The sequence below is a fragment of the Falco naumanni genome, chromosome 3 (genome assembly GCF_017639655.2).
Source record: "Falco naumanni isolate bFalNau1 chromosome 3, bFalNau1.pat, whole genome shotgun sequence".
Lineage (NCBI taxonomy): Eukaryota > Metazoa > Chordata > Aves > Falconiformes > Falconidae > Falco > Falco naumanni.
Window position 1 is genome coordinate 30,889,711 of NC_054056.1, and position 26,959 is coordinate 30,916,669.

The 26,959-nt window shown below is 40.1% G+C and overlaps 2 protein-coding genes across 2 annotated transcripts; both read right to left on the reverse strand.

The window, feature by feature from the left end:
* Nucleotides 1–835: 835 nt before the first annotated feature.
* Nucleotides 836–7,560, reverse strand: LOC121084810 (serpin B10-like). The gene is made up of 7 exons (XM_040586753.1): nucleotides 7,389–7,560; nucleotides 6,013–6,126; nucleotides 4,246–4,380; nucleotides 3,724–3,841; nucleotides 3,201–3,343; nucleotides 2,513–2,668; nucleotides 836–1,640 (listed from the first exon to the last, which is right to left on the reverse strand). Exons 1-7 carry the CDS (start codon nucleotides 7,554–7,556, stop codon nucleotides 1,236–1,238), a joined length of 1,239 nt encoding a protein of 412 aa, XP_040442687.1. The 5' UTR covers nucleotides 7,557–7,560; the 3' UTR covers nucleotides 836–1,235.
* An 11,766-nt stretch (nucleotides 7,561–19,326) lies between these two features.
* Nucleotides 19,327–26,575, reverse strand: LOC121084828 (ovalbumin-like). The gene is made up of 8 exons (XM_040586789.1): nucleotides 26,543–26,575; nucleotides 24,718–24,900; nucleotides 24,073–24,123; nucleotides 23,368–23,493; nucleotides 22,564–22,681; nucleotides 21,214–21,356; nucleotides 20,881–21,036; nucleotides 19,327–19,843 (listed from the first exon to the last, which is right to left on the reverse strand). The coding sequence occupies exons 2-8, from the start codon at nucleotides 24,883–24,885 to the stop codon at nucleotides 19,448–19,450; spliced, it is 1,158 nt and encodes a 385-aa protein (XP_040442723.1). The 5' UTR covers nucleotides 24,886–24,900; nucleotides 26,543–26,575; the 3' UTR covers nucleotides 19,327–19,447.
* Nucleotides 26,576–26,959: the final 384 nt, after the last annotated feature.

Consider the following 26,959-nt stretch of genomic DNA (forward strand, 5'->3'; position numbering starts at 1 on the left):
GAACACAGAGGGATCCTGTGTCATGTTTCCCAGCTGAGACAGACAGAAGGCAGTGCTGTTGATGTTGTATGGGGATAGAATAAAGAACTTGCTTCACAACACTTTCCTATGCTCCTTGTCATTTGGGAAGCAGAGCCAGAAGGGACTTTGGCATCAGCTGGCCTCATGGAAGAAAATGGACTCAGTGACAGTCAGCAGTCTCCTCTCTGTCAAGAAAAGGGAGGCCTGCCATCCCCAGAAGAGCTGCTTCTAGTAAGATGCTGTTGGTGTGTGCAAGTATGGTAAGACAGCTAGTCCTTTGCTCTCTATTGTGAATTCAGAGAGTTAGGAGCATCCCCTGCAAACATGCATGACTAACTAGGACACTCTTAGGAGAAAGAGTTGTGACAGAAGTACATGTGTACTGGGAGATTTGTGTGTAACCTTTCATAAAGCGCTTAGGGACTTAGTAGTACAGGCTTGATTCTCCTATTTGATCTTGCCTCAAGCCAGTGAAATAAGTGGCAAAGGAAAATGAGAGTAGAGCAGTGCAGTGCTGGGCTGGCAACAATGCTGAGTGCATGGAAAGGTACAAACAAGAAGATTTCATGGCATATGTTTTCTCTTCCTCCAGTTCTATAGTGCTGTTGGATATTATCCAGTCACTGTGGGACAGAGATTAGAATGTACACCTGTTATTCCCTTTGCATGCAAGAAAGAAGCACCAGTATCAGGAACAGAGAGGATTTTGCAGGTTTATTTCATTACCAGCTGTGCCAAGCTGCAAACCTGGTACAGAACTGACAAGAATGTGGATGAGGTAGCCCTCCTGGGATGACCAGCTTAGTGAGATGAAACTGATGGAGATGCAGCAGCATTCTGCAGAAAGGAGTTTTTCCTGTTTATTTCTTCTTATGTACCAAAGCGAGTGTGTTGGGACTTACTGGTTTAGATCAACTTAGTCTGTTTTGCATTGTGGCAGTTCTGGTTCAGAAAGCACTGAAAAAATGCATCAATGTTGTTTTGTGTATAGTTTGGTGCTTATAGCATCATGCTACCACTTTCAGGTTCTTTGGTCAGGAAAATGAGCCAGAGGTGTGAATTCCGGGTTATTTTTAACATGTACTTTCCTCTACCACTGAGAGATTTGAAAACAGTGCAGGAAAATTAAGAAGTGCACAGACTGTTCAGATGCTCTTCATGGTATTTTGTTCATTATTGTTGTTGCAAGAGCCTCTTTAGTAATGGTCATGTTTCTAGGGGGAAGAGAACCTTCCCAAGAAGAGGATACTCTTGGTCTTGTTGTGCCTGATAAAGAAGAGGAAAGGATGATCTGCCACAAAAATAACAGCAGCACCAAGACTTCGTGATGCCAGTGCTGCTGAGCTGGCAGCTGCTGCCTCTGTGCCTTCTTCATTGACTTCCAGATAACACTTGTGAAAAGCTTGTGACAAAAACAAATCATTGTTCTCTGATATTCCTGTGAAATCAGCTTGACCTTCAGTGAAGGCATCTTGCATCCCCATCCTGCTCAAAGTAGATTTGAGGTCATATTTCTCTTCTAACGTGAACCTGGGTAGATAAACTTCCATTTTTATTTTCTCCATTAGTTCTGGGCTGGTCCATGCAGACAAGTTTTCAAAACTCAATTCTCTTTCTAGCTGCAGTTGGTAAAAGAAAATCAGAAAATTAGACTCTTTAAAAACCTGTGCCCTAAGAGCTATTTCTTCTCTTTTCCTAAATGGGGAACATTTCAAGCTGTTGTAAGAGTACCTGAAAAACAGGAGTGAAAGACCAGTTTGGAGATCTTTTTGACTAAAGGAGTATGTTGCTCTAAGGTAGGTCAATGCAGTATTTGAACTGTTCTCAGTAACTTTCAGGAATATAGCAGGATTAAATAGTTGTAGAAGAAAAACATCCATGTCAAGTAACAATAGTCTTGTTGATTTGCTGTTCACATTTCTGTCTTCCCTACATTTTAGAATTTAATGAAAAAAGCTTTTTTTCTACAGCACACCCACTAACACAATGGTGAGAATTTAGTGTTTATTATCAAAAGGCAAAATCGGTCTCTTTACAGAAGGTGGCAGTGTCCATATGTATTAGCTCTGGACATGCTGGAAAATAATGGAAGCTGCCCAATTTGTGGTGGTTATTTTTCATTTTTTGGAATGAAATCATGTCTATCTGAATCAGTATGGACAGTGGATCTCAGCAGGGCTGGCTTTCCGGCCTCCTTTTTGTTCAGCTGGAAGAAGGCCAGTCTTGTGTGGTTTGGGTTACCTGCTTCCAGGACTGATCACTGGGAACCACGGAAGTGCCAGCTGCCAAGAATAAGAAATCTAGTCTGAGCTCCAAGAGGTTCAAGTTCACAGTGCTAGAACAAGTTTGGGATTTGCTTTTCCTTGAGCCTGATCAGTACCCTCCTTCCTAGAAGCATGATTGCAGCAAAGTCTTTTACCTCACACATGCATAAAATAAATAATTACACCCTTGGTTTTTTTCAGATTATTTATGTTCTCAGTTGCTTTACCTTTCGTAGACTGGTGATGTCGCTTGGTAGCAGGATAAACATGCTGAGGTCATTATTAACGTATGGAAGCTCAAGAACATCAGTCTGGACGGATTCTATGTAGGTCCAGTTAAATTTATCACTCAGGTACATCATGGGCACTGGTTTAGTCGTATGCTGCAACAAATCAAATTACATGTTTGCCATTTGTACTCTGACTGAACAGCAAAGGACTGAGGTAAAGTAGCACAGTGGAGGCTTATAGTATTTAGCCTACAAGCTGCCCAGCATGTCTGAAACATCCTTATGGCTCCAAGTGGTAGGACACAGGATCTGCAGAGGACCCCATATCTTCTGGAAAGGCACTTGGAGTCTAGGCAGGCTGTCTTAAGCTGTCTCAGAGGACACCCATCATAGGAAGCTGTATTCCGCTCTGATTTGTCACGCAGTTAGAAATGAAAATGTAAAGAACTAACCCATACAGTTTTGTTCACCGTTTTGTTTTTTCCTGCCTTCGGAGAATGGAAGGTTGTTTCAGGTCAGCCTCTGACAATTTTACTTGCTAGTATGTGTGCGCTGAAGATGTGGTGAAGAAAATATACTGAATGCTTTACATGCAGTAACTTGGATGCTGCATGGATTTAAAGACAGACAGGAATTTCTTTCCCCTATCTTTTTCAGTAGGATACAGGGCAGGATATTCCCATACCGTGTTTATTCTGAAAGGCCTTTGCCTTGTTGCTTCAGCTTCAAACTTTGTTGCCCAGTTTCCTTTGAAGTACAGTGCATTTATCAGGACTAGCCGGGTGAGTGAATCTACGGATCCAGGAGGCAGTAGATTCTGAATTTTGCCTAGAGAAAACAGAAGGACATTTACACATTTATACAGTTTTACTGTTTTGATGTAAGTGTTGGCACAGTTTCTGAAGAGATAAGCCAGGGAAATTGTAAGTGCTGATATGGCATGTGTCTAGCTTGAGATTATTCACAAATAGGTGGTTACTGAAGTAATCTTGATTTGCAAAGAAGAGTAAGCCACATTCCTCCCACATTCTGATGGAAGACACTGATTTTAGTAAGAGCTAGGCAGTAGATGTCTACTTTAGGAAAACTGATCTGATTTACCTTTCTGAGGTGAATTGTTTACCTGCCTTGGGCCCCTTGGGTACAGAGACTTTGTTCAGTGCTGAAATGCTTCTTTCTGAATTGGGAGAGGAGAGGCTGGAGCTTACCTTCAGTGTGGTGTTCAACCTTGGAATTGATCTCTCTCCTGATTTCATCTGCTGCTCCCACAAAGTCAACTGATTGTGGCTCTGAATTGTAATATCTCTTGGCTAACTGTAAGTATTCCTGCAGATGCAAAAGAGACACCTGTCTTATGTTACCTACCAATATGAATGCTAATAAATGACTACAGCCAAACAGAGGGAAGACACAGTAAAAATTACACAGACTACAAGCACAGCATTTTGTCAAAGGAACAAAGTATTTTTTAGTGGAAATACTCAATTTACATATTCTCACCTAACTACATCTGCAAATCACTCTGAAATTAGATGAACATCCCATAAAACTAAAATTTTAGTGCCCAGCATCTCAGGAAAATTCTCATACAAAACATTTGTGTTAAGGATAACAGCATGATTTGCAGATGTAATGAAAATATTTAGAAGTATATGGTTTATGGTATGTTGTCATAGATAGATCATAAAGGTTAAATGGCAAGGCATAATCTGAATAAATGGCCCACCTACCTTGTTGAAAGGCAATGATTTTTCTCCATATAACTGGTTGACACTTTTAAGCATGTAATTTTTAGTGGGTTGGTTGATTTCAAAGTTGAGTGCTTTAAAACCAGTATGGATATTATCTGATTTGCCCATTTCTGTCTTGGAGAAAAGGAAAAAAATATGTTATTAATCTGTTGTGTAAATTAGTTCAAAATTTCTATTTTTTTCCTTCGCACAGCTCCAAGTAAAGTGTTTCTATTCAGGTGATCTGTTACCTGTATTAGCACACAAGAGGTGTTCAAAACTGGGCAGTTATTAAAAGGAGCATTTGAAAGTATTAAAATTTGCAGATGTGATATAGACACTGCAAGTCTTTCAGAATGCAAGCATTAAGAGCCTGAAGTATGTAAAACACTTAAGGGTTTGTAAGTAGAGGTTGTGAAACTAAGTATGTCCAGAGAATGAGGGACAGACTGTAACTGCTAAACAATGCACGAAGATCTGGCTGCATGATTCCTTTCATTTATGGAAGTCAGCTGTGTTACATGGAAAGTTTGCCCCTGCATTTCCTAATCTTTCTTTTAATGTTAATATTTTGTGATTTTTTTTTAATGTTGCAGTAATTGCAGTACATTCTTTATATTGAAGTAGCAGGATTAAGTGAATGTGGGCTTAAACTCATCAATGACCTTGAGGAAATTAGGTTGTGAATTAGTAAACTACAAATCTGGACCTGTGTTCTATTCATCTTGTCATTACATCAGAATCAGAGGCCTGAACAGACACTTAAATTTCTGAACTATTAGAAAGATCCCTTTGTCCCACAGCACTCTGTAATTCTTACAATTTGGACAAACATCACTCATGAAGAACAGTCCCTCTCCTGTTCATGGTGTGCAAATGGGTTGTTGACATAGCCCCTAAAATAAATCTTCCCACCATGGGAAGAGGGATTTGGCTATGGGGATGTAGATCCAAGTGCCCATTCATCAGAACTTGTGGCTACTGGGGCTTTGCGGGCAGATTGCAGGGAAATGGTTCAGTCCCACAAAAAATAAGGATGATGGGAAAGAGCAGGGAGGAATTGTCAACAGGGACAAACAGCCTTTACTGACTTAGAGGGATTACATTTGCTTTTCCGTATTTTTCTATGTTAAATTACATATACTTTGGTATAAGACGCCTGCCAGTATGTCAAAGAAGTACCTTGGGAATATAACGATTTCCATTTCTCTAAGATTTTTTGCAAGCAACTGATCTACCTTAGGAAATTCCCACATGTCAATTTGTTTTGTTAACTACTCAACTGAAATGGAAACTGATTTCTGAAACATCAGACATGGGTAGCCTGTAAAAGTTAATGTTCTAGTTTTTGTTGTCTTGATGCTGCAATCAAATGTGCGGAAGGGCAGCTTTGTCCTTGCGATTAGCTCTCTGAGGTAGGAACTGTGCCTGTTCAAAGAACATGTTGATAAATAGCTAGCTACGGGTAATAATTTGACAAAGAAATCTCTCCTCAAACGAAAGGAAAAAGATCAAGACCTCTATTGACAGAGAATGGTAACTTTAAATTTTACAGATTTGAGGTTAGCTTTTGTAATTCTGCCTAAAAAGGGGAAGCATGTAGTAAGTATTGCATTAGGTGAAGGTATCACAGGATGCTGTACCAATTCATTGTGGACACTACATCTGAGGAAGGCAACTATAAGCAAATGCAAATGTGGAAGGAAGATACAAGCAAGAGAAGATGTGACCATGCCCATAGCTTGATCACTAGACTTGGTGAAATACCTTCTGGAAACAAGCAGATCGATTTGATAGATGCTCTTCCGCTCTATAATAGACTTGCATTTTTATGGTTGTGGTGACATTTCTGGCTCCTTCAACTTTGTTAAAGTGAAGTACCTATAGTGGAAAAAGCAATAATAAACGCGGCGATAGATTAGTGATGTCATGAGACTGGTGGTGAAGAAAGTCAAACTCAGACTTTATTCTTGTGCCCAGTCCTGACTGAGTAATGTAGTCTTTGGTTAGTTCTTGAGGCCCATGTGTACAAATCGGCTTGTGCACACCAAGCTGAGGGCTGCAGAGCAAAACTCTCATGTACCTACCCTTTCTAAAGGAATCTGCCTGCTTCGAGTTATGCCCTGAGCTGGCCAGTTAATACCTGGGAAGAGCCAATTATCTCCAGATGGAGACTCCCAAAGTCTAAATGAAGCGCTGCCTTGTGTCAGAAAGCATGAAAATGATGCAAGCTGTTTCATGCCTTAAATCCCTTGCTCTGGGCATGTGCACCTTACCTGGGCTACCAAGGGTGTGTCCAGCCTTGGAATGTTTTTCAGAAGAGCTATGCCTTTTTGTTTCTTTGTTTTCCTGTCTTTCTAGCAGAAGATCATTCCTTTCTTTCTTACCCTACTAGCCCTCTTCTGTCCTGTCAATCAAGAGTTAAATCACTGCCTTAGCAGGTGGGACAACTGCCTTAGCAGGCGAACACTGACAAAATTCACCTCCTGCCACAGGAGCTGGGTAACCGTGCACTGGGCTGTGCTCACTGCCACCTGCTGAAGCTGGGAACTTTGCACAAATACAACTTAGGGATTTCAGTAAGTGATTTTCCCTGTAAAATACATACCCCAAAGAAATGTTTGTAATCTCACCGTGTTTCTTCTCCGGTCTTCTCAATGTGGATTTATGTTTAGCAAAGTGCAAAACTTACAGTAATTATAGGGGAGAGTCATTTTTTGGGGGGGGCATTTCCAAAGAGACGAGACATAAGATGGAAACTGTGGCAGAGCAGAAGGAGAATCCAGGTCTCCCACTCCCTGCTGAGTGCTCAGGTTATGGAGTTTTGGGATAAATATTGCTTATTTCTTCTGGTGAGGTTTAAAAGGAGACAGTGCCACCAGTGCCACTTTTCTCATTTGCTGGGGGCCTGTTTCCAGAGGCTAGAGTAAACTATTTCCTTGGCCTGCACAAGCAGAGGACCAGTCAGTTCATTGCAGTGCACGCCAGGAGAAACGGGAGCTAGCATATGTGTATAGAGTTTTGATGAGTAATTTTTCTGCTTATGGCTTTCCTCTGTTCCATCACAGTAAATTTCTTGCATAAAGGCTGTTATTCCAAAAGACCAACCCTTTCAGACAGTACCTTTTGAAGCCTAGACTCACCTTTGCCATCTGATCTGCAGTGTCACCTTTGGCTCCCAAATAAACAGTAGCCAGGGCAGATGAAATACTCAAAGGGGAGAACAAAATGTTCTTGTCACCCACTTCCTGACACTCATGTTTGAAAAAGTCAAGAGCAAAGCTTGTGTTTGCTTTACTCAAAGCTTCCATTGTAACAAACCTGCACAGAAAGGGAGAAAAGATGCTATTAGTGAACCACTAATTGTGACTGCTATGTGTCTGCAAGTTTCTCTTCAGTTTTTGAACTTTCTTTTGTGATTTAAAAGCTTTCTAAAAGTACTTATCCATATGAAGAATGAGGAGGATTGACTATTATAAAGTCATATGAGGTTTAGCATGTCCCGTTTCACTGATGACACTAGCTATCATTTAAGTTAGAGGAAAAGCAGCCTCCAAGCTTGTTATGTGTTTGTTCACCAGGACATACATTGCACTGTCCTTTACAGCATCTTGAAGTGACAGTTGTTAAAGTTACTTATCAGAAGTTACTTATCAGTGCCTGGGCTAGAGGATACTGAGAGACTGTCCCTTATAACAACTTTTATGCTTCAGTTTGTGCAAGCACCTTGTGATGCTCAATTCTCTAGTGAACAAATACTCTAGTAATAGTAACGGTCAAACTGTTCCTTTAGGACAGGACAAAATACTGCTTCCAATGCTTGGGCAAGCAGCACCCCAACTATTGCATGCTAAGCACCCTGAATTCCCTTTTTGACTTTCAAAAATGTCCTGAAACTGTCTTGCAGGGCTAGCCCAGATCCTATCTTCCCAGTTCTTCTGCAGGACGAGGTTTCCATATTCAGTAGACCACAAATGCTGCTATTTGTCATTTGCATTTTAGGTTTAGCTGAGAGCTCTAGGCAGGGCCTAGGAGCTAGTCTGGTTGGTATAGCATGGCCTTAGAATAAAGACAGTTTGTATCCTGCGTAGCTTGCAAACCAGGAGCTGACCTGATGTTCATAAGAACTGAAGAGCACAAGAACAAATTAGCTGACTTACGCAAACACAGTGGTTCTTACTCTGCTGATATATACGCTGGCCAGTGAACTCTAGAAATCAGAGCACTCTGTACAATAAATTACTCTTCCTGTACATTTTTAAGACTTCTACCTTCTAGACCGTGGCCTGTGCAATCCTAGTAAATTACGTTCCCAAGCATTTGTTTCCAGTTCACATCCCTGCTTCCTTTTTCTCTATGCATTTGTCAACAAAGCAACATCATCCAAGAGTATATGAGATAAATAATCTCTAGAAATCATTACAGTACCTTGTTTTGTGCAGGGAAGAACACTGCTGCTCCGCGTGACTCCAAGATTTCTGCAGTTCACATGAAAGGTAGGGTGAATTTATAGTGTGTCTGGCCAGTTCTGCAAAGGTTCTTATGACTCATGACTGTGCAATTTATTATGCCCTGAAGGCCACATCCCTGTGGAAGAACTGAATCATCTCAAAGTAGGATGTGAAGTGGAGAATGATACCATACAAAAACCTTACAAAACTGACTGCAGAAATATTTCTATAAATACTTTTCGTGGCAACAGGCTAGTAACAGCTTGAACCCACACTTTAAACAACCTTCCTTTTGTGGTTTGGAGGGGTTTAAAAAAAGCAGTTACTGACCCACTTCTTTTATGATTTGTCTAATAGAAATTATTTCTGAGGAACAGACAGAGAAAAGACAGTGATTTCTGATGTGTGTTTTTCTATTGTCCGTTTCCTACTGGAAAAATATTTGTTAGTCCTAGTGGGTTTCTGTTTTAAAAATTTAATTTTGTTAATCTTGGAGTATTCTAGGACTGTGCAACCAGGGAAATGTCACTGTGAGATAGTGAAGGCTGAGAAACAGGCACCAGACCCTTGCTCTTGTTATCAGTGGTGACATCACTAGCACCTGTTATGGATCTTAGATTAGACTTCATTTTTCTGCTTCTGTTTCCTCACCCTAATCTGAAAGCTGCTTTTTGACCAGTGTAGCACTTCAGAGGGCTATTTTCCATTACAGAAATTCATATTCTGTCAAATCCTTTCTTTCTTCTTGCCTTGGCTACTAAAATACCTCCTTCCCTGGTTTTCCTTGCAGTCATGCTGTCCCTTCTGTGTCCTCTTTATGACCATCCACCCCCACTCTGACCTCCAACTGAAACACCCTGTGCCATCCTACCCTTGCCCTTTATTTCATTCTTCACCTCTCTGCGCTGTCAATAACACCACCTTGAAAACCTGGATAGAAGCTGTTGTGTCTCCAGGGCTGTCTCTTTGACCCCAGAGCAGGACTCACTCACAAGGTCAACTGCCTTGCCAGAGTTTTCTTCTGACCTGCTGTCCACGAGCCTACATTTAACATGGACTTACGCTGTACGTCAGTGGCTGTCACAAAGGATCCTGTGATGAAGAAAGATTCACGGGAGTACCTGCAAAATTTGGTATAGGGGATAGGAGGGCACAGCTGCCGAGGGTCGCTTGCCAGTGGTGAACCTTCTGCATCAATATAACTTGGGAACCAAAAGCTTTGTTAAAGCCGCTTGCCTGTTTGTGAGGAACCACATGACTTTAATCAGATGTTTTCCTGCCTCTTGGGTCTCTTGAAGTTGTAGCTACACAAAACCAGCGTGTTTCAGTGTGAGTTGTAATTAGATGCATCTGTTACATTTTCCAAAGAGTGGCATAGCACAGGAGAGGTGTTCACTGCAGAGTTAATTGCTTCCATTGCTCCTGGGAAAGTTGTAATCTGTTTACATTGGCCCTAAGTGATTTCCAAAGCCTAAATGATTTGAGTAATCTTTGCAAATTTAGCCATGTTGTCAAGCAAGTCATAGATACACTGGATAGACTCCATCCGTTAGAGCAATTACTGTGGATTTTCTGGTTTTAAAGCAGGGGTGAATTTAATTTGCTGACTTGTAATATTGCTTGCTGCTTTACAAGGAGTGGCTGATGAGTTCTGTTTACACAGAAATGCTGTGTTAGACTGAATGAGAAGCTTGTGCCTTTGTGCAAGGTTTTAAAGCTACCTTTTTAAAACACCTCTTGAATGGCATGGCTGGTCATTAGTGGGGGGAAAAAAAAAGAGCATACCAAGTAATTAAAATTATATTCATCTCAAAGGACAACATATGCTAAATCAACATGATGGATTGATAACTTTTTCCAATATCCTTTTAAATTAGCACCACCAGAGGACATGGCTCAATGGGTGGTGCTACTGCTGACTCAGTAGCGGTGGTACCCTCACTCCCACTCTATACTAAGTCAACACAGCAACACACTAGAAGACTTATATTTGAATTAATAGTGTCCTTCCTGTGGGAAGCAAACCTGTGGGCTCTTTCACTGTAGTCATTCATGTTTCCATTTAGTCAGGACAAATATTGGCAGGACATCAGTGCCCTGGCCAGATCTCAGCTATATAGATGCATTTTGTTTTCCTCCAGTTTCAGTGTAACTTAGCCCAAGTCATTATGACTTTCCTACACAGTGTGCTGCTCTGTTCAGTAGCACCTGGGTTCAGTAGCAGGTGAAATTCTTGATGTCTGAATAGACCATTATGAAGTGCTCTGTAAAGGCTCTTGAGGGTCTTGAGAGAAAGACTTTCTGTCACAGAAAAACGGTAGCTTCTGCTTTCACACCGTATTTTAGATCACAACTTCCCATGGCTAGTTTTCATGGTCCTTGTTTTTTTAATCATGTTTCATGTTATTTTAGTTATTAACACCATATAGCTCTTGGAAAACTGATTTCATTCAAAACTAACATGTTGTATATTTCAGGTAGATCAAAAGAAAAAGTGCTGTTTGAAGGAAAACTGTTCTGTTTCCCTGACATCTTCAAATATTTTTTTACCAGTATAAGCACTGTTTATTTACTTGGGAGGGAAGAATTTCTAGTTCAGCCAGCAAAGCACTGTATTCAAGTTTTTGGCTCAGCCAGAGCAGGCCAATAGGTTTTAAACATGAAAGAATTTTAAATGGTCCCAAATCTTCAAAAGGACTTCAGGACTGTCCTGGTTTCAGCTGGGACAGAGTTCATTTTCTTCTTAGTAGCTGGTACAATGCTGTGTTTTAGATTTAATATGAGAAAAGAAGCATAGGTTTTAAAATCTGAGACTATTTTAATTCCTTTGGAGGTCTGATATAATTTTTAAAAAATCTCTGTGTGATTTAAAGTTAAAAACTGTAAGGAGGACAGGGGCACAGAAACTTAGAAAATAGTAAAGGTGCTGAGTGACTAGATACATGAACTTTTCTGTGTTAAGGAGGACTCTTTTCTGGGTGATGCCTCTGTCATAGTATAATTGAGAGCATGGCATGAGCATTTCCTAACCTTGCCAACTAAAAAAAAAAGAATTTATGTGCATCACCTAAACTGGTTATAACAAATTTTGCTTTGTGCTGTAAGAGATTTTTATGTAGGGTAAGTTTGTCTGAAATCTTAAATAGTTTTTAAATTTAAGAGGGATTAGTTCTTTGGGTATCTTTTTTTCCTTGTAAAGCTTTGATTGAGGATACACCTGCCTTTATTTTGAAACATAGTAGATATCTATCTGTTGTGTACCTCCTACGAAGAAGTTTGCAAACCTTCCCTTGCCAAGCCATCCTTGCTGACATACTCTAACAGTATTTAAAATCTTACGAGCTGCCAGAGGGTGTGGTAAGGCTCCTGTATAAGTATTACTGAGACATTTTGCTCCACACCTGCAGAAAACAAAGGTGTGGTGAAATTTGACAGTACTGGCACAATTCATTGTATTTTACTATTACTTTTACGTGCTTTGGCTTAGACACTGTAATTAATAAAGGTAGTGTTCTGAGAAATGCAACTCTGTTAAGAAGTGCAACGCGTGAGAAAGGACTGATCTATATATCTGAAAAGATATAGCTTATCTGTTAATGAACATGCACGCTGTTTTCACATATGCAAGGGTGCAGTTTTCCTTTGAATGACTCAGGGGGTGAGCATTTTTGAAGTATCCCAGGTAGCAGTTAACGTCAAAAATATGAACAGTGGCCAGAATTTCTTAGTCATGATACACAGTACTGCATTATGAGTAATGACGTATGTGTGGTTTGTATGCACTTTAGCCGAAACTTGTCATTTTTCCGAAAAAATCTCTCGAAGGGTGTAACTGTATGTCAGCTGCACAACTACTGAATCAGAAAGCTGATCTCTGCTTTGTGTTAACGGGAGTTTCCCAGGCTGAAGTGCTATAGTGCAAGATGTACTGTGTTGTGGGATGAGGAATGTGAATATCAAGCCAATGTATCTTCAAAACACATTCTAAACAAGAGTGCCTCCTACACAGGAGCCTTGTGCTGATGTGCAAGAGCAGTGTACAGAAGAAGGGCTGTCTTTTAAGAAACCCATTTAACCATTTTCTATTTTTTCACACAGCTCAACTGCATATATTCTTGCCTGTGGAATGACCAGGGGTTTCACAAGGCAGTTGGTATTTTCAGAAGTTTAATCAGGAGAATTTCCCCTATACTCACTTGTGGAAGCATACTGGAAATCTCAGCTATTCACTGCTTGGTGCCTGCTGGCTCTTCATAGTGTCATGATTTTTAGGCTACCCTTGGGACCGATCTGAACTACCTGGTTAAGTGCGCATACAAAGGCAGTAAGCGTTTGTCCTGGAAGAGAGCAAGCCCAAAAGGGGGCTTGGGATGGAATTTCCACCTCAGGCTTACAAGGACCTTGGGTAAGCTGGAGTGTTGTTAGAGTCATTTGAACATGTCTTACCAATTTGTCATTGGTCTTACCAGTGTCTTTGCTAGGTCATCATGTCTTACCTTTGTCATTGCAAGATTCTTCCACCTTTCCATCTCTCATGTTCTCTGTCTATTGCACAAAGAAACTGTCTTTTGAGAGCTGACAACCTTTTATGTGGTTTAAGTTAGCAAGCTTTTCGTAACAGTGACCAAGTAGAAATTAATGACATGATACACAACCAGTAAGACAAGGTGATCTCATGACCCTTTCTGCTTTCAGACAAAATGAGATGGACAGTTTTGATTCTGTTCCTCAAATTTTTGTGAGAGATGCAAAAGCATGAACTTTCAGGGTATTGCACTGAGAACCTTATTTTAAAATATCCTGATGATCATCTGCTCTTGTTTCCCAAAGCATTTCCAAGCACTTTGGAGCTGCCCTTTCCAGCTGTGATTCAGCTGTATGCAGACCTTCGTGGTGCCATTATCTTTTGTACTGGCTCTTTTAGCGCTTTCAAAGCCAAAAGCAGAAGTCTCTTTCTGTAATTCAAAACTAGTGTGATTGTCCCTTTCAGCTGCTTTAGACTTCTTTCTTCTTGGTCAATCTCTCTTCATTTTCTAGAGATTTGGCTTTACCTTCTAAGGCTTTCTTAATATCCCTTGCTTCTGTGGCTGCTGATTCCTTGTCTGGGAACACAGACAGACCAAGCCATAGATAGACCAAGAATAATTTGAATTTAGTGGTACAGAGGCAACATCAGGCTAAGGAAACGTAGCAGAGTAGGTGTAAGGAGAGGCAGAGTACCTGCTTTCTGTGGCTAGAGAGGAACGGGCCCCCACCCCACCTCCTGCAGATACACTTGAGATGCAGCTTGGACTCAGTAGCTGATGCAGCCTTACTGCACGGCAGATGATTCCTCTAGGCAGTAGGAGTGGCAATGTTTCCTCCCACTTTCTTCCCTCGTCCCAAACCTTCCTCTCCCTGACATTTCTCCTCTTAGTAATGAGGCTTGACCCCAGCCCTGCCCTCTTCCCTCACTGCCCCGAGAAGCAGATAGAGATCGCTGAAGGGCAAGGAAGATAAAGGAGGACAGGGTGACAGTGATGGTGGGGATAGTGAAGGCCGTGGGCATGGCTGGATAGCAATGAACAATGCCCAAGGGAAATGAGGCAAAACGAAAGAGAGAAGAGGGGTGAGGAAAGAGGAACTGCTCTTACACACAGCCCTGTGAAGTCTGATGATTCCTTCTCTGTCCCCTTTGTTCAGCTTCAATTCCTGTATCTCTGCTTTCCTTACACGAACTCATCTGACACCTCACTGTTCTCCCACTCCATACTGATCTCTTATCAGAGCCGCAACACTGGAATTTTACCTGTGTTACTAACCAGTCAGCCTTCCACTGGGAGGATTGGCTCACCTCCAGGATCCTGCTCCTGTCATCTGTAAGGTGCCGCTAATAGAAGTTTATTGTTTGCCTGCGTTGGTTTTAGACTGTGGAATGCTATTGCTAACATTTAGAAAAAATAGGAAAGTACTGTATGAGTTGAAAAAATAAAAGCTCAGATTAGTCTGGAATCTTTTTTTCCTGAGAGCAGCAGGCAATTGCGAGTGTTTGCTCATGTCGCAAGACACTTAGACTGTAGGGTAATAAAGTCTTTATCTTGTGATGTTTAAGAGTATAACAGTGAGGAAAAGGAAGTCGGATACAAATGATAGCCCATTGATATCCACATATAATAACGTGGAAGTGAAGTATAGATTATGCTACTGGGACAAAAAATGAGTAGTATGAAGCTATGTATTATCTCACCTTTATTCCTAAGCATTGTTAACCATACTAGAAATTTGCTTTTCATGGAGTGACTAAGCATTGCTTGGGATTTACAGAAATATTCTGTAGACTTTGGCTCCAAGAGGGTTAAAAGTGAGGAAAGACAGTGAGAGCTTTGTGGGCTGACCATGAGAGAATCATAACGAAGGAACCGGCGGGGCTCGTTCCCACATGTGGCCAACTCTCATTTGGTGAGAGAAGGCTAAGCTGGCTGGCTGGCTTACACTGTTTCTACATCAGTGAGATCTGGATTTATATTTAAAATGAAATTAATCAGAACATTGTGGGTTCTCCTACCTTGAAGATATGCAACATTTGATTGGGAAGGACCCTGAGCAAGCTGGTGTATCTTTGAAGTTAGGACCAGATGAATGTCAGCTGCCCATTCCAAACCAAGTTACTCTCTCACTCTGTGAACTTTAGGAGACCAATTTTTGCAAATAACTGACTCTGTTCAACTGAGCAGTATTACTTACATTCTTACGTATTTGAAGAATTAGGGCTAGAATAAACAGTAGGGCCCCAGGGTCAGATTCTGTCATCGCTATGGAAATTCATTATGTGAATTACCTCCCATTGTAAAGCTGCAGGCAAACAAGCAAGTGTGGTCTTGTATCTACGTAACTCACTAATCCTTTGAATTAATTGTGTCTCTTTGCATGTGTGAAATTACATATATATATATGGGGCGTGGTGGTGCAGCAGTAAAAGCCTCTTGTGATGGGTCTTAAAACTGTGAGTCAGCCTTCTTCTATACTTGTGCTGAAAGAAATACAGGGGGTAAAAGAGAGGGTAACCCACCTGTACTTTATGACATAGCAGAGAGCCAGAGTCTCTGGGACACAGTGCTGACTTATTTTGCCTCTTTGGGGATGGAGACAAAAATCTGTGGCCTCCTCTGTTGGCACAAAGTAGACGACTTGTTCCATGCTGGGTGATGGAGGTCTGATAACTGTCACCTGTCTTGTGGCTACATGCAGGCCTGTCCTTTAGAGGCCTGTTCTTTAGGTGCCTGTTATTACGGAAGCTACAGCCCCTCAAGTGTGGAAGGCTGCTGAAGTTTTTAGCCATTAGACAAATATTTCTCTGCCTGAGATCTGAGGACTCCAGCATCCATTCCTTCGTGGGTATATGATTTGCCAAGCCCCAAAATGGTTTCAAAGTTTTAAGTCTCTGAAAACATAGGGCTGGGAATGCATGTATATATTTTTTTTCATTTGTGTATTGGAGATGGGCGGACTGCATGACTGGTTAAGGAAGTGACTACTGAGGACAGGAATATGACTGCTTCTTGCTGTGCTAGCTGGAGAAGTCAACAGGAATCACGAGGCAGGACTGCATCTGTTTGTCTACATACAGGAGCAGGTGTACTTCTTTGGGTCTTCCATTTGCAAAAAAAGTATGTTTGTAGGTATGATAAGAACTACAATGGCCTAGAAATAGTGCAGTTTTAGAACAAATCTGCTGAAAATTAAGTGTCCCGAGTATTTTAGGTGCCCTAGTTCCATGACCAGATGAACAGAAACACCAGGACAATAGTAAACACATTGTTAGCTCTCTTGCAATATATTTCCCCATTTGTTATCTCCTGAGCAGCAATTGACTAAGATACAGGAAAGTGAAGAAAAATATTTGAACTATTTATACACCAGTGAAGGTGGTGTCACATTATCTTCCTTTTGCAAGATCACGTTTGCTACCAGCAAGTTATGCCCTCCTAGGTCCTATCAAAGTCTGTGTTATCTTGGGGGATGGAGGAGGGGAAAGCCAAAACAAGTAGAAAAAGCAAAATGCTGTGTGGTGGAAATGTAAAAACATTCCACCACAGACCACCCAGCACTGGTGCCATGCTGTGTGTACTGGAGTCAGGAAAGAGCATAGCTTTCTTGCAGTAACTTCGCCCTCCAAAACCTTTCACTCTTCTGGTACGCCTCTGTGACAGTTCAGTACAGGTCTGTTTACTTTCTTGCTTCAGTGACAAAGGGAAGAATAATTCATTCCAGAAATAAACTACAACCTGCCATAGACATTACTTCTCTTAGCATGATTATTCTCTTTAGTGACAAAATAAGAGCCTACAAAGCTTTATAAATACACCACAAAGATAATTAGAAAACACCTTCCCATTTCCCATGTATTCTTTGGGGCAGTGCTGTCTTAGTAGGATGTAGAGTCTGCACATACCCAGCTGCCTTCCAAACCGCTTATCAACTCCTGCTTCAGAGAGACTAGATGAATCATGGTTTGTGCTGAAGTGTTGTATCTGACCAGTTTGAGTTGCATGCATGAGGGATTATGGGTCATGCTGGTCCCTTCCTGGCAGAAAACTAGTTTCAATATTGTATTTTAGCCCAGAGTTAGGAAAAACTGTCATCCCTCATCTCTCTGTAAGCAATGAACCAACTCTGATCAAAGAATTACAGAATCATAGAACACCTCAGGTTGGAAGGGACTCATAAGGATCATTGAGTCCAACTCCCTGCTCCCTGCAGGACTGCCTAAACCAAACCCAAACGACTAAAATCATTGTCCAGATGCTCCTTGAACTCGGACAGGATTGGTGCTGTGACCACTTCCCTGGGGAGCCTGTTCCAGTGACCCACCACCTTCTCAGTGAAGAACCTTCTCCTAATGTCCCATAGGAACTGCCCCTGACACAGCTTCATTCCATTTCCTGGTGTCCTGTCACTGGTGGGCCAGAGAGAGCAGATCAGCACCTCCCCCTCCACAGCCCCCTGCCCTGAGGAAGTTGTAGGCTGCCATGAGGTCACCTCTCAGCCTTCTCTTCTCCCAGCTGAACCAGACGGGTGACCCCAGCTGCTCCTCGTAAGTCTTGCCCTTGAGGCCTGTCACCATGCTTGTTGCCCTCCTCTGGACACACTCTCACAATCTGATGTCCTTCTCATACTGAGGTGCCCAAACCCCCATAGTACGTGAGGTGGGACCGCACCAGCACAGTGTGGAATGGGACAGTCACCTCCCCTGACGGGCTGGCTGTGCTGTGCTTGGCGCGCCGCAGGGCACTGCTGTCCATGCTGGCTGCCAGTGCTGCCCTGTAGCCAGTCCCGTGCCCGTGCAGCGCCAATTCACACTCCGAGTTGAGGTGTTCATGTGTTGGGTGTCTGCACAGAGATAGGTGCTAGGCAGTAAATCCATACAGTGAGCACATCTCTTCACACATACTACAACATTTTAAATACTTTGAATAATTGTTGACAATTACATTTAGTCACACAGTTCTTATTGGTTCTTGCAAGCCTCATCTCCGTTTGAAGGTACAGTGTTTGGTTTTTTCACCTTACATGTTCTGTGGGGAGGGGGCGTTGTTAGTAGTGGGCTTTCTTTCCTCGAGGCTGGATCTAGTTAGGATGGACATAGTTCAAGTAATTTTCTGATTAGACTCATTAACCATTTGGTTCACTTTGAGCTTATCTTGTTACTTATTAGCTTAAGTATTTATACTGTCTATTCTCCCAAGGCCATGTTTTGTTAACTGTTCATAAGCATTAATTAACACCCTCTGTTTTTCAAACTCTTTTTTTGTTTTTCACTATAGATATTTACATATTTTGTCTAAATTTCAAGTTAAATAACAGACTGCCCTTCTATTAATCACATATCTGCCAGCCAGTCAACTATACCAGGGCACACTGTTGACTCATATTCAACTTGTCATCAACCCAAACCCCCAGATCCTGTTCTGTGGGGCTGCTCTCCAGCCTCTTGTCCCCCAGTTTGTATGTATAACCAGGATTAGCCTGTCACAGGTACACTTAAAATACTCCAAATGAAATATATTTGCTTAAACATGTTTTTATTATGATTAAAGGAGCAAAAAGGTACCTCTGCAAGACCCATTACATATGGATACATGGAAAACAATTTCATTAATAACATGTCATGATGATTGAGACAAAAAGACTTAAGGAGAAGTATGAATTACAATATTTCTATAATGCGTCTTTAGAAAGTGAGGAAGAGCTTTGCAGTATCAGGAGCACAAAGAAAAAACAATTGCCTTGTCAGTGTAGGAATGGTTGGTGACAGTTTAGAGTTTAATCTGGGAGCTTTCAAGTGACTATCTGCACAGGAGTCACCACAAAGCTTAGCTGTTAGAGAAACGTGACTTAATAAGAAGGCTACATTTTTTTGCATAAAACTTCTGCTGATATATGGGGTTGTATTTTTTCAGTGTGATGATTTGGCCCTATTATTGTTAACTTGCGCCAGGAACATCTCTGTTCACAGTAATGTTTTATTTGGGTCCAATTTTTATTCTCTTAACACTTCATCTATGATTAAATAACATTACTGTGCAGGAAAGAAAAGCAAATGGCTTTGTTATGACATGAATAATGTCTCTCGCTAAACTTTTTTTTTAATAAACCCTTCCGGTTCTAGAAAATACCGATGAAAGAGGGGATATGTGTTTCTTTTTACCCTTGATATTGCAGTGCTTTGGGTCTTGCTGTGAGGGACAGAAATTTTTTCAGCTTTCTTCTTTTTAAGGGGAAAAGCATCTGCCAAAGAAGAGAATGCTGTTGGTTGGGTTGTGCTTGATCAAGAAAAGGAAAGGATGGTCAGCCTTAAACTCTTCAGAGACGCTTGTAACTTCTGTCCCAGCTTCTGTTGAGCCTACCACCTCACTGCCTGCTTCATAGATTTCCACAAATGCCTCATGGACAGCTTCAGACACCTTCAGCTTCTCTGCTGAAGAGATGCCAGAGAGATTGGCTGAAGAGCTGAACAGGTCGGTCATACCCAAGGCCATTAAGACAGTTGTGAGGTTATATTTTTCCTCAATCTTCATGTGGGGGAGGTACACTTTAATTTTCTTCTCTTCCATAATACTAGAACTGGTCCATTCCATGAGTTTTTCAGAGGTGATTGAAGCTTCAAGCTGCAAGAAGACAAGCAAATGAGATCTCTGGGATGAGAACACAGCTTCCTTTGTGGCAATGCAATACTGTAAGTTTGGTGTGTTGGTTTTTTTTTTTTCTTTTAAACTGTTCTTGGCATGGCATTTTTTTCTAGGTATATACAGATTAATGTATCGTGGAAAGGAAAACAAACTATGACTCTTTCTTCTCTGCTCTGTCCTGCTTTCTGTTTGTTTAATAGGGTTACTGCCAATTAATTTTCTGAAAGAGATGGCTACTTGGGAAATTGCACCTAAAGCTCTTCCCTATTTGTCTTCTTTGCTTGGGAAATATATTTCAAAAATTATTCTATGTTTTTGAATTGTAAGCTCTATCTACATTTAAGACCTCCGAGTAACCAGGTGTTAATGGTAACCAATTACTAACACCTGAACTACCAGTTATTACTGAGGAAATTTGGCTGTGTTCAAATGCCTCTTCATTTTTATAGGTTAGATTCTTTCAGTTAGCATATAAACATTTCAATGAACTCACATTTGTTACATAACTTTTCCTATTCAGACTAACTACAGTCCTGCTAATGACAATATCCTATGCCTATATTCTGCTCATATCAACGTTAGTATGTTATGTACGTTTTATTTTCTGAAATTCCTTTAACCATTCCAGTACCCCTCATATTCAGTTTTTAGACAGTTTAATTTTTGAAGGTATGAAGGAAGCATGTTGAGCACTGCCAAATCAAACAGTAACTACAACTAGTAAAGCTAACATGAACTTCCCAGGAAGCTCCTCAGTGTGCGGGAATGGAGATACAAAACCTCTGGAGTTCAGGCTGCTGGAGTAACAGCTGGTTAGCTGAGAAGAATCTGTTCTTCAGTGACCAGCATTTAACCCACTAAAGCAGTTCCTATGCTTCTATACAACAATCCCATGTTGCCGGTGTTCAGCTCTGCGCTGGTGAAGTGTTTTAGGATAACTCTATTGTGACAGGCTTTGCAGCACCTAAATTTCATTGTGTTTATGGTTTTCTGAAACTCAAATGCCACAGCCATACCTGCTCCAGGCCAGAGACATCATCAGGCAACACGACCACCATGCTCAGCTGTCCACTGGCATATGGAAGCTCCAGGATCTTAATTTTGTCAGAAGCCATCACTGCCACTTTAAATGAACCAACCTGATACATCATCTGCACAGGTTTGCTTTCTTGCTGCAAAACCAAATAAGATAATATAGTTTTCACAAGAATTATTCTTATAGCGTAGAAATGTCTACTTAGGGTTAAAACTATTGATTGCTCTTCTTGAAGAAGATTGTAAAACAACTTGTATACTCTATTCATAAATTCTAGGAGATTACACCTTTAAGATGGTATATGCTCATGTACCTCAGTCATTCTGAAAGGCACTGTCTGGGTGTCTTCATCCTTAAATGCTTTCTCCCACATTCCTTTGAAGTAAATTGCATTGACAAGGACCATTTCAGTCTCGAGATCCACAGCGCCCGGCTGAAGGATGTTTTTGATCATTCCTTTAAGAATGCATAGGAAAAGAGAACACATGTATATATACTTCTGTGTATAACCCATCTTAGTTGGCAATCACAATGTTAAATGAAGGGTATAGGATTTGTGGGGAGGAGGGTGTAGGGCAGGGACATTGTTTTGTTTTTGCAACTGTAATCTTGTGTTTCCAAGGTTGATTTGCTCACTGCTGTTGGTAATAGCTGTTGTTTCCCTCTCTGTAAAGAAGTGTAATGAGAGATATAAGACCCAGAGATTTACTTATTATAAAATAAGTAACAAATAAGTTTACAAAATAAACCTGTATATGTTATGACAATGGGAAGAACCATTGCAACCTTTTATCTCAGGATGGTCTCCAACCCAAACAGTAAGCATAAATACTTCTTGCTTGAAACCGATGTTGAAAGGAGATGTCTATATAAAGAAGGTAGCAGGAAAGGAAACCAGAATTTTACTCTGCTTTCTTATTATACTTTGTTTTTGTTTATTCAGCAGTCCTCATGGACATAGCAAGCTCATCCCTTAGTTCTTTCCCACCAGTAGCTTTATCATGGCCTGGTTTTCTCCTTCAAAGTATGACACCACGCCAGAAGTTGTGTGACTGTGAATATTTTCATTTAGGTTAAAATTCAACATCTTTTATCTGTGTTTACTATTCAGGCTATATGTTTCATGCATGAAGGAAAGGAGTATTTTGAGGTGTCCAGGAAGAAACTGGAAGAATGGAGGCACCACATGGAGATGCAGTGGAGTAAAAATCCCAATTGTGATGTACCTATTTCTATGCATTTCATACACATCTGTGGTTTTCCATTGTCCTTTACATGTTAAGATTTCTCAAGTACCTTATGACTGTATGCCCTACTCAATAGACACACAAAAATTCTGGGGAGCTTGAGGGCAAAGTGCACTGGTCAAAGGATATCCAGATTCTTAACGTTAGTGTCAGACCCCTTGTCAATGTGTACAGAGCATATTCTAGTGCTGTCTCTTTACATACCTGCAAAGCCCCTACAGATATAGAGGTCTTCTAAAAGGAACATGTCTGAGGAAAAATGGTAGTTTCATAACTGGTAACTGATCTACTACCCAAGAGAAGGAATAGAGGGAGAGGTTTGGGGTTTTTTTGTCTCCTGACTTAAGCATTCTCTTATGCTGTCTGCATGGTGGCAGAAGGGAAAATATTTATGCTGATATTTGGCTTGCTCTTACCATTTGTCTGACTTTCAACCCAGGAATTTATGAGGTCTCTGGCTTGATCTGCAGCTGTTTGAAAGCTGATAGTTTCCAAGCCTCCTTTATACAGTTCCTTCACACATTGTAAGTATTCCTGCAAACGAAGAGTATGCAGTTTTCAGATCAGCATGCCAAAGAATTTTGTACATGTGAAATTAAGAGATATTAATATTATGCTTGTTAAGACTAATTGGTAAGCCATGGTTTTAGATTATAAGCATCTTAAGATTTGACATTCATTGCTACAAGCAAGAGTATATGCTCACATTTTTAAAAATATTTTCCAAACTGAGTTTGATCCACAAATGGCATTCAATTCCATTGAAGTATGGTGGGTTGTTTTTTTTTTTTAATTTGCCCAATTTTAACTTTATTTTGCAATGATATTTTTCCTTTAATTTCAAATTAAATATTCCTTTCAATGGGAAAACTTGGAATATTTTTGAGAACCTGAAGTTATTTTTCAGGTTTGTTTTACAAATTGAGAAAACAGTTGGAGTTAACAGTTGTTTTGTTTTGTGACAAAAGTTATCTTTACTAATTATACCTTGACATGATTGGATCATGATTGTACTTTGCACAAATATCTTTTTGGATAGGCACATTTTTTCTCAAGACTGTAGAGGGTTAGGGCTGTAACAGACAGAAGTCATGAATCCTTTCTTCTATATGGAAGAAAACTTCCTTAGCAGAACCTAGACTTCTGACAGCGCTTTTGCATTACAGAATGGTACAGCTTTGACACAGAATACACTCAGATCAAATTTTAGAGCAACTCACCGGTAGGATTGAGTATGCCTCTTCAGCATAAAGTCTACTGGCAAAGCTGAGTGAATAATTGTCACTTGGTTTGGTGATTTGGGTGAACATGTCTTTAAGTGAGTGGATGCTTGCAGATGTGACACACTGAATACAAATAAAAAGGTAGATGATGTTATGCTTGGTTTAGTATTTAGTAGGTTTTTCACAACATATGAGAAGACTAGAGTAGTTCAGACACTTCTGCTTACAAAACTGTTGTTCATCCTGTATGTTTTGTTGCTATAACTACACTGATGTAGTTATTTTATAATATATACAATTATGTGCCGTTTTTCTACTGTAATTTCCTCATACCTCTCTCAAGGGGACTCTTAATTACCTGCTACAGTAATCTAGCACAAGCAGATCAGGTAGGTTTTCCATTCCCAACCAGTCCCACTTAACAAGTAACTTTCAGCTACCTTACTTAAGCATACAAATATCTATATTTTTCCCTATTTGCCTGATTTTATGGTGCTGGGTTTCATCTTATACTTGCTCTGAATCCTCTATTACCTCCCTTCTCTTTCTATTCTTATGAACAAAGTGTTTCCCAAACTGCTGGATACAGAGCACTAACTGCTCGTCAGAGAGGGGTCAGATCTACCAAGAGATTGCTTTATCTGCTAGATTGTGCTCCCATGAGAAAGTGACATAGAGAAGGAGATTAAATTATTTCTGTACCTGAGATTCAATAGCCTCTCCAAAGCCTGCAATTTTATCAAAGTGAACAACCTGTAATTGAAAACAGCAATAGTTGAAATAACAGATATGACAAGAAGACATTATGCAACTGAGATTAACATGTTTGAAATAAAACTGTTGGCTAACTGAGAATCTGGATGACTTAAAAGGTGCAAGCCATCTGTACCATCTGTGAATAGCTGTGCCTACTCTTGCCTGCTTAAATGATCTCTTTTTCTATTGAACATCTAGTAATCAGCTCCAGTGTGTGCTATTAACAATGCTAACTTTCTTCCAGCTAAGAAGCCAGCTACTCTTTATGAAGGAAGTGAGAGCTTTAGGAAACTTGTGAAACATTTTGCAGTCTGGAGACATGTTTTGGCTCTTTACCTGGAGATTTCATCTACTTCCCTTCCTCTAAATAAAGGACCACTGAAATGTATTGCTTTGTTTAAGAATCCTACTGCTACCAATGATAAAATTAAAACTGAAATCCAGTATCAAGATTTCTGGCTGATGCATTTGTTTAACCCTATGGGAGTTTAAGATGGCTGGAGCTTTTGATAACCCTGAACCCAGATGTTTTAAAAGTGCTGTGGCTCTGTTGAGTAGCAGGAAGGTTTAAATTCTTAACTGTAGCCTCACCTTATCTATCTGAGCTTTGGTATTTTCTCTTGCACCTAGGTAGACCATGGACAGAGCTGAAATGATGCTCAGGGGAGAGTAGAAGATGTTCTCGTTGACATGCTGAACTTTCAGCTCCTTGAATACATCAAAACAAAATTCCACGCTTGCTGCACCGATGGAGCCCATTGTGAAACCAATTGTCTAGAGCAAACAGCAGAAGTACAATGACAATGACTGAATATTGTACAAACACAGCACAATGCACTTTAATTGTAATTTTTAGGCAGTGAAATATAAGCAACTAGTTTCTCATTCAGTGGTAACATGCCTATTACTATGCTCACCTCTCATGCATGTTAGAAACTCTATATTCATAAATCTATTTCCTTCTGCATTTGTATTCAGTTGCCTTTTTGGCAGTACAGTTCCTCAGGGGTCTTAAATCTGTATGTGATTTCCATTTACCTTTTCAAAACAGTCAAACAACAATTACCTGTACTTATTTTTATTCAGTGAAGGCTAGAATTCCTTGGTACTTGATAGGACTTTTGATGAAAACAAGAAAATATGATCTGTCTTTGATAAAATTGCAAAGCTGGAAATTTAAAGTGCAAATTTTAGTAGACTTGCTCTAGGTTGCACAGATATAAGTAAAAGCAGAGGCTGGCTGACTATTTTTATTTCATAAAAATAAACAAGTGCAGTAAAGTATTTGTTACACAATACTTACTGTCAGTAGATCATCAAAGGCTTGTATCTTTACACTAGTTTTAGTAATAGAAGCATGAATAGGCAATATAATTTGCCTAAGGTCACCTAGTCTAGGAGAGAGACTGATGCACAAAATTCATATTCTACTTTCAGATATAGCTTGCCTTGCTTAAATATATCTATATATACTACACCATAACCTTTCTGAGAAATTAAATTGTTAGTGACATTCAGACAGAATAGAAATGCAAACATGATAAAATAGCACTATCTACCATAATGCATCACTGTTAAATTAATATTTGTTTGTGGCAAAAAACAGTATAAGATTTATACTTGTTTTTGTCTGAGGCTGCTATACAGTGCTGGACAGTGTAAGTCCTCTGTAGTCACTGTGCCTATATAAAACACAACTCTTGAGGTCAATGTAAATCTAGTTTCCTTCCTGTGATTTATAGAAATTCTGTAAATTTGTCTTCCAAAATCCAGCCTTTTATGTAGGTGCTTAATGCTGGGATCTCAAGTTTGTCTTCAGAGTATTAAACTTCACCAGGATGACCATGTTTGAAGGTATACACATACACTCACACACACATTTCTCTCACTTTCCTTTCTGCACACAAGTTCACTTTTATAGATTATTGTAAAAATATAAGTCCGAATGCCCACACACCTTTTTATCTTGTGTAGTGTTCACCAGCTGTATTTTCCAGGGATGAAACTGTTAGAGAAATTTCACACTAAAATAAACCTAGCAAATTCACTGAATGCCATGGTTTTGCTCTCAGTGCGCTCTGTTGAACTGGAGGTCAATGAGACAAACTTATTCTTTGGCTGCCAAAATCAGACTTAAAAGATACTGAATGAGAGGATAAGCTGCTCTGAAACAAGATCGTATTTTAAGCACAAAGAATAACCTTTTTAAAAGTCTCCTGAAAAAAAATACTCAGGTTTTGCACATAATAAAATAGCATATACATACACAAAGATGAGAAGATTTGTGGAGAATATCACGTAAATATTCTGTCTTTAAACATATCAAACAAAATACAATAATTTCTCTCTCTTTAAGTTTAGGCATAAACAAGAAATAATACAGCAAGAAGGTAAATTTTCCCAGAGAAATGCTTACCTTTTGAGCTTCAGCACCAAAGGCAATACAGCTTTCCAGCTGTATGTGGACAGACTGGCTGAGCCCTTAGGAATTTATACAGTCTGAATTGTGACCCACCTGCCGCTGCCCTTCAGAAGACTGACCTTTGACACCATAAAAATAATTTAATGGGATTAGCTGAGATTTTAATTTCAATGGGTCCACTTTTGACTTAAAGAGCAAATATTGGTTTTTTATTCTGTATAACAAAGTGTTTTCTACCAGTACATCATGGTTGTTGGACTGGAGAAAAGATTGTGAAATAATTCTCATGTTCCTTTAACCCTCATTTGCAACTAGATACTGGGATGTTAGTAAAAACAAAAAACGTAAAAACCTTACTGATGGAGAACATAATTAGCAGTTACTAGTCAACCTGTCAATAATTAGTCAATT